We start from the raw sequence: 7,696 nt of genomic DNA on the forward strand, positions 1-7,696 counted from the left end.
TGCTTTGGGCTTGCGTTTATCTCTCTTAATCACCCGACATTGTGATAATTCCATGATAGCTGAAGGCAGCATCAGGTTCAGTTGTGAGTAACTGAATTCATCCAATCATTTTTTCTGCTGTCCTCACCACTCTCTGCACGGCCTTCCTATCCGAAACAGCAATAGGTCCAAACCGCACAGTAATACAATATCTACGCAAGGATCGTGAGCCTCAACCCACAGTTCATCCGTGGGTCTCTGCATCTTGTCCCCAGCCCTGCGCTGACCGCTGTCCTGTACGACCTGAGTCGCCAGATCCCACAGCTGAAGAAAGAGATCCAGGACGGGTTGCTGAAGATGCTGTCCCTCGTGTTGATGCATCGCCCGCTGCGCCACCCGGGCATGCCGAAAGGCCTCGCCCACCAGCTGGCTTCTCCCAGCCTCACCAACATTCCTGAGGCCAATGACGTGGCCAGCATCACGCTCGCCCTCCGCACCCTGGGCAGTTTTGAGTTTGAAGGTAAGGCAGGCAGAAATCCAGTGGAGAAAGCCTGTGGGCCAGGTAAGGGAGCCTGGCCATACCTCCCCGTTTCCCTTTTGCTTCCTTTCGTTAGGGCATTCCTTGACTCAGTTCGTCCGGCACTGCGCGGATCACTTCCTGAACAGCGAGCACAAGGAAGTGCGCATGGAAGCAGCCCGGACGTGCTCCCGCTTACTCACGCCTTCCATTCACCTGATCAGTGGCCACGCCCACGTGGTCAGCCAGACGGCGGTCCAAGTGGTGGCTGATGTCCTCAGCAAGCTCTTGGTGGTGGGGATCACGGACCCCGGTGAGCATCAGGAGCCAGGGAAGAGGGTGCTCTGGGCATATGACAGAATTGATGGTGAAGGGCTCGTTCCCCGAGCTTGTGGGTTGCTTAGCAACAGACGTTTGGGGCCCAATTTTGGTCATAAGTCGAGGATTACCAGTAGTCTGTGCAGATGGTGCTGGACCAAACCAAGAGTCAGTGGACTGGATAATGGTGCTCCCTTCTTGGGCTATCCTTTTCCCAAGCATCTGTTGCTGTATGCAACAAAATCTCATTTTAATGTATGCTGATTAATGTACATTTAAAGCGACAATAAAGCTGTTCTATTCCATTCCTATTCCATTCTATTTCTATTCCATTCCATTTCTATTTCTATTTCTATTTCATTTTCTATTCTATTCTATTCTATTCCATTTCTATTTCTATTTCTACTCCATATTCTATTCTATTCTATTTCTATTTCAATTCCATATTCTATTCTATTTCTATTCTATTCCAATTCCAATTCCATATTCTGTTCTATTTTATTCTATTTCTATTCCATATTCTATTCCATATTCTATTCTATTCTATTCTATTCCTGTCCCCATCCCATCTGTCTTCATTCTATTCTGTTCTATTACCTGCTGTACAAATCTGCCCTCTCCAGACCCCGACATCCGGTTCTGCGTGCTGGCGTCCTTGGACGAGCGCTTTGACGCCCACCTGGCCCAGGCGGAGAACTTGCAAGCGCTTTTCGTCGCTCTGAACGACCAGGTGTTTGAGATCCGGGAGCTGGCCATTTGCACCGTGGGCCGGCTGAGCAGCATGAATCCGGCTTTTGTCATGCCGTTCCTCCGGAAAATGCTAATTCAGGTAAGAGCGTTGGAGGAGGCAGCAAGCCCCAAACCCCGTCTGCCCTGGCGATACCCTCAAAAAAATCACTTAACTCTAGCTCGGAGGTAAATGGGACCATTTTGGTTTCTCATATTTGTCTTTGTAAGCATGCCATCGGCTCCGAGGCTACCCATACAGTTGTGGGTTTTCAGAAGTTCTCACTGTTTTTATTTATTTACATTTCCTATTTCTTAACCCACCCATCTCCCTTGAAGATTCTTTCTGCCCTGAAGCAGAAATGATAGATAATGGGAGACCATTCTGAGCGGGTACATTAATGTCCACTAATGGTGGATTCGTATCCCTGGTGGCGCGGTGGTTAGGATGCAGCATTGCAGGCTAATTCTGCCGATTGCCAGGAGTTCGATCCTGACCCGCTCAAGGTCGACTCAGCCTTCTGTCCTTCCGAGGTCGGTAAAATGAGGACCCAAGTTGTTGGGGACAATAGGCTGACTCTGTAAACCGCTCAGAGAGGGCTGCAAACCACTATGTAGTGGTATATAAACTTAAGTGTGCTATTGCTCATGTGGATATATTAGTAGTGATAAATAACAGGTGGAGAAAATTCAGAGGAGCGGTTTTTTGGCCCTTTGAGGAATAAGGGCATCCAATTCACGCAAATCAACCTTTCACTTCAGAGCTGAAATGCCTTTCTCCCTTCTCTTGCTGTTAACCTGGAACCATCCCTTCACCCTTCCAGATCCTGACTGAGCTGGAGCACAGTGGCGTGGGCAGAATCAAAGAGCAGAGTGCCAGGATGTTGGGACACTTGGTATCCAATGCCCCACGGCTCATTCGCCCCTATATGGAACCCATCCTCAAGGTAAGGTGGCCGTGGGGGGGTGACTTTCTGAATCCCCAAACACACCCCTTTGTTCATGCGATGTAGCCTCCTTCACTTTGCCCTCCAGGGCCATCAGCCTTCAGTTGCTCTCTTCCGCCATGTTGAAAGAAAGGCGGATTTAATGATTGCATCCCATTTCTCCCCTACTGAGGAGAGAGCTTAAAATGTCCTTTCCTCCATAGGATGAGAAAGAAATGTGTAAAAGTAGTCCTCGACTTAACAACGGTACATGTAGTGTGTCGGGGTAATGATTTAAAGCAGGGGTAGGCAACCTTGGCTCTTTTATGATTCGTGGACGTCAACTCCCAGAATTCCTGAGCCAGTCATGCTGATTTAAAGGCTAACCAGCTGATGTAATGTAAGGTGGATGATGCAGTGATAGGAATGACTCAACAGGTCTGTGTCTCTTTAAGAGTAAGCAGGGTCTGTATCCCTTTAAGAGCCTGAGTATAAAAGGGAAGGCTTTTGATGGAGTGTCTCTCTCTCTTTCTTCCATTTCCTGCTGTAACTGCTGTATGTTGGAGTTTGCTGTATTACCACATGGATGTATATTGTTCCCGGTGTGTATTGTAGATAGTGTAGGATAAACCACCATTTAATACAGACCACTATTTGCTGTCTTTACTTTTGGGTTATCTTGGCGCAATAAGGCTGTGCATGCTCTGACATAGCGACCGTCCAAAGTAACAACGACACTGAAAAATGTGACTTGGGACCGTTTTTCACAGTTACGTGCCCAGGGTCACCTGATCAAAAGTGGCAAAACTGGCTCGTATTTACGACTAAGCCCGATTTCACTTAACAACAGGGTTACTAACTTACCAACCGCAGTGATTCACTTAAAAACTGAGGCAAGGAAGGTCGTAAACTGGGGCAAATCCCCTTCAACAAATGCCTCACTTTTGAACAGAAATCCGAAGCTCCATTGTGGTCTTAAGTCAGGGGTCTTCAAACTCGTCCTTTTGATGACTTGTGGACTTCAACTCCCAGAATTCCTCAGCCAGGCATGGAATTCTGGGAGTTGAAGTCCACAAGTCATCAAAGGGCCGAGTTTGAAGACCCCTGCCTTAAGTCAAGGACTGCCTGTATATTATGTGATCCTTTTTGACGTCATTTTCACCTGCTGTCATTCAACAGGCGTTAATCGTGAAGCTGAAAGACCCAGATCCTGATCCAAACCCCGGCGTAATCAATAACGTCTTGGCTACCATCGGTGAACTGGCCCAGGTAAGTTACACAGGTAGCCTCTTTCAGCAGCTCCTGAAAGGAGAAGAGTCCCTTCCTTCCCACCATCACACCATCCATCCCCAGCCTCGTTTCTGCCCTTTGCGTTCCGGACTCTGCTGCTTTTTCATATACGGGTTTTTCCTCCCCAACAGGTGAGCGGGCTGGAGATGCGCAAGTGGGTGGATGAGCTGTTCATCATCATCATGGACATGCTCCAGGACTCCTCCTTGCTGGCCAAAAGACAGGTGAGTGGCCTCTTCCTTGAAGCTAGGAAATTGCCCCCTCCACACACAGACAGACTTTTGATGTCAGGGATGATCTGCTCTGCTTATGAGCCCCCTTGAGGTTGCAGGGCAGTTCAAGGCAGAATCTCTCCCCCTGGGCTGAATAACAGAATAATAAGAGTTGGAAGGGACCTTGGAGATTCTCTAGTCCAACCCCCTGCTCAAGCAGAAGACTTACATCATTTCAGACAGATGGTTATCCAATCTCTTCTTAAAAACCTGGTGGAGCACCCACAACATCCCGAGGAAAGCCATCCCACATGTTAATTCTTCTCACGGTCAGGAAATTCCTCCTTAGTTCCAGGTTGCTTCTCTCCTTCATTAGTTTCCACCTGTTGCTCCTTGTCCTGCCTCTGGGTGCCCTGGAGAATAGGTCGAGCCCCTCTTCTTTGGGGCAGCCCCTCAAATATTGCAACACTGCTACCGCGTCACCCCTACTCCTCCTTTTCGTTAAACCAGACATACCCAATTCCTGCCACTGTTCTTTGTGTCTTTTAGCCGTGTCGTTGCCCTCTTGAAATGGACAATATCGTTCTTAAATCGCTTCTGTTTGTGTGTTGTTTGCTTTTTTTATATATATAAAAAAATGGAACCACTTTTGTGTAGAAATAAAATCGGTGCCTGCTAGAGAAGCTGACGTGCTGTTTACTTCTCTCCCGACCCTTTAGTCAGTGTGGCTGAGCCAGTGATGGCGAACCTTTTAGAGACCGAGTGCCCCAAGCCCACCCCGCCCCCAGCCTGCCCCCGCTCCGCTCTGCCCGCCCACCCCCGCCCTGCTCCACCCTCACCCTGCCCGCTGTCAGGGCCATCCGCGGCCCGTCGCAGATCGCCCAGGCGGCCCTGCAGCGCCATGGTGGCCACGCCCTCCACCCGCGCCCCGCAGCATCATCTGCTGCCCAGCTGCCATGTGTTTGGCTGCGCTGCTCTGCCCAGGCCGCACCTGGGGGTGACTCTCCTCCGGGGGGAGGCTGCTGATGAGGAGGGGGCTGTGGGGGGAGGCGGGGCTGGGGCGACGGCATGCGTGCCCACAGAGAGGGCTCCGAGTGCCGCCTGTGGCACCCGTGCCATAGGTTCGCCACCACTGGGCTAAGCTAGCAAACTATTTAGATCAGACATGTCAAACACAAGGCCCGGGGGCCGGATGTGGCCTGCGAAGTGGTTTCATGTGGCCCACGAAGCCATCCTGGAAACAGTGAGGGAACGGTCCCCGCTGCCTTGGCCCTGGCCCAGGCCGGCCAGGAGCCAATGTCCAATTTTGTGGTGGCCATCTATGCTGAAATGCATTCAGTCTTAGCTCCACAAGGCTGTCTGAACACAGCGAGGAACCAGCCCCTGCCGCGTCGGCCCCCGTCCCCTGGGTGCATGCTGGGGAGGTGTCACCCTTTGTGAGGAATGAAGAAATGGACCATGCCTTGGCGCTTGCCCCGTTCCCCCCCCTTCTGCTAGAGACCCTCAGATCTGTCCCACTCCTGCCCAGGCCCCCACAGGCACCCTTGACGGGAACGATGTAGAACCCAGTAGGCCACTCCCACTCCATCCACACCCACCCAGTAGGCCGCCCCCCCTGAGGGCAACCACAATGCTGATGCGGCCCTCAATGAAATTGAGTTTGACACCCCTGATTTAGATGGAGCTGTAATTCTGTTTTCTCCTGTGGGGTGGGGTCTTTTGCAGGTGGCTTTGTGGACCCTGGGACAGCTGGTAGCCAGCACTGGCTACGTGGTGGAACCCTACAGGAAGTACCCCACTCTCCTGGAGGTGCTGCTGAACTTCTTGAAAACAGAGCAGAACCAGGGTACCCGAAGAGAGGTAGGCCTCCTTGGCTCTCTCCGCTTGGCAGGCTGAGTAGGGAGGACGGGCTTCGGAAAGTTCCCTCAAATGCGTCCGAGAAAAAGTGGCTTTATCCGTGTTTCATGCCTCCAAGAAAAACAGGGCCACGCAATCCTTTATCAGGAGAAAGTGTGCCCCGGGAAACCGATTGTACAAATGTGCAAATGAATCCTTTGTCCACCCATCCCTTTTTTTTTCTTTCCCTATTAGGCTATTCGTGTCCTTGGCCTGTTGGGAGCTCTGGACCCATATAAACATAAGGTGAACATCGGTATGATAGACCAGTCCAGGGATGCTTCGGCTGTGAGCCTCTCCGAATCTAAATCCAGCCAGGATTCTTGTAAGTGAGCGGAGGAAAGAACGTTCTGAGCCACCCTCTGTTAAAAAACAAACAAACCCCAAAAGCCGTTGTGTTATTTAGTAGTTTGATTTAAAAAAAAAATAATCAGAAATTAGCTCACTTGAGCTTGGGCGTGGCATTAGGTCAGGGGTCTTCAAAGTTGGCCCTTTGATGACTTGTGGACTTCAGCTCCCAGAATTCCTCAGCCAGCATGCCTGGCTGAGGCATTCTGGGAATTGAAGTCCACAAGTCATCAAAGGGCCAATTTTGAAGACCCCTGAGCTAGAACATAAAGAGTTGGAAGGGACATCTTGGAGGTCATCTAGCCCAACCCCCTGCTCAAGCAGGAGAGTCTATACCAGGGGTCTTCAAACGTGGCCCTTTGATGACTTGTGGACTTCAACTCCCAGAATTCCTGCCTGGCTGAGGAATTCTGGGAGTTGAAGTCCACAAGTCATGAAAGGGCCAGGTTTGAAGACCCCTTGCATTAGATGCTTAGGAAAAAAAAACGTACAGTTAAATTGGTTTATCGGAATTAAAATTAGGGCATCTAGTCCACTTGATGACTAGCTCCAGCCTGCTAAGGTCTATTGAACTTAGGAAGTTTATTCTAATATTTCACTGAGATCCACCTCCTTGCAGTTTCCCTATTTGGATGGAGAAAACAGCCCTAAGTCTTTTACCAGAACTGCCGTGTTTAGTTGCTCTCTGTCTCCCCCCCCCCAACAGGGTGCATTTGGTTTCCCCTTAATTCAGGGGTCTTCCAACTTGGCCCTTTGATGACGTGTGGACTTCAACTCCCAGAATTCCTTGGGAGCTGACATCTGTACATCTTCAGACAGTCCAGGTTGAGAAACACAGCTCAACAGGGAGCCTGGCTGAGGAATTCTGGGAGTTGAAGTCCACAAGTCATCAAAGGGCCAAGTTTGAAGACCCCTTGCATTAGATGCTTAGAAAGAAAACCATCGTACATTTCAATTGGATTATCGGAATTAAAATTAGGGCATCTAGTGCACTGGATGACTAGCTCCACCCTGCTTGCACCTCAGATCTATAAAGTCATTACAAACCGTCCAGTTTCGGCTTGCTTGTTGGTCAGCTGTTGTGCCCTGCCAACACTGAATGGAGAGTCTCTCCTTTCCAGCTGACTACAGCACCAGTGAGATGCTGGTTAACATGGGAAACCTCCCCCTGGACGAGTTCTACCCGGCAGTCTCCATGGTGGCCCTCATGAGGATCTTCCGGGACCAGTCCTTGTCCCATCACCACACCATGGTGGTCCAGGCCATCACCTTTATTTTCAAATCTCTTGGCCTGAAGTGTGTGCAGTTCCTGCCTCAAGTGATGCCGACTTTCCTCAACGTCATCCGGGTTTGCGATGGGGCCATCCGGGAGGTGAGTGCGCCTCTTTTCTCCTGCTCCCCAGAAACCAGAAATCACTTAAAATAGCAAAAATAAAATAAAATAAGAAACGTGCCCGTGCTCTTTGGAGAAGGGAGGGGGCAGG

At 50.2% G+C, this 7,696-nt stretch overlaps 1 protein-coding gene across 1 annotated transcript in view; it reads left to right on the forward strand.

Annotated features, from left to right (window-relative positions):
- MTOR (mechanistic target of rapamycin kinase) overlaps positions 1-7,696 on the forward strand; it is a 67,077-nt gene that overhangs the window by 7,766 nt on the left and 51,615 nt on the right. Inside the window, exons 10-18 of the mRNA XM_029285652.1 lie at positions 255-499; positions 594-809; positions 1,438-1,643; positions 2,365-2,487; positions 3,646-3,735; positions 3,888-3,980; positions 5,694-5,828; positions 6,060-6,189; positions 7,334-7,584. Of these exons, the coding sequence (XP_029141485.1) occupies positions 255-499; positions 594-809; positions 1,438-1,643; positions 2,365-2,487; positions 3,646-3,735; positions 3,888-3,980; positions 5,694-5,828; positions 6,060-6,189; positions 7,334-7,584 (1,489 nt within the window). The remainder of the gene's footprint in view (positions 1-254; positions 500-593; positions 810-1,437; positions 1,644-2,364; positions 2,488-3,645; positions 3,736-3,887; positions 3,981-5,693; positions 5,829-6,059; positions 6,190-7,333; positions 7,585-7,696) is intronic.

The sequence above is a fragment of the Protobothrops mucrosquamatus genome, unplaced genomic scaffold (assembly GCF_001527695.2).
Source record: "Protobothrops mucrosquamatus isolate PMUCROS unplaced genomic scaffold, P.Mucros_1.0 scaffold2013, whole genome shotgun sequence".
NCBI classification, from domain to species: Eukaryota; Metazoa; Chordata; class Lepidosauria; order Squamata; family Viperidae; genus Protobothrops; species Protobothrops mucrosquamatus.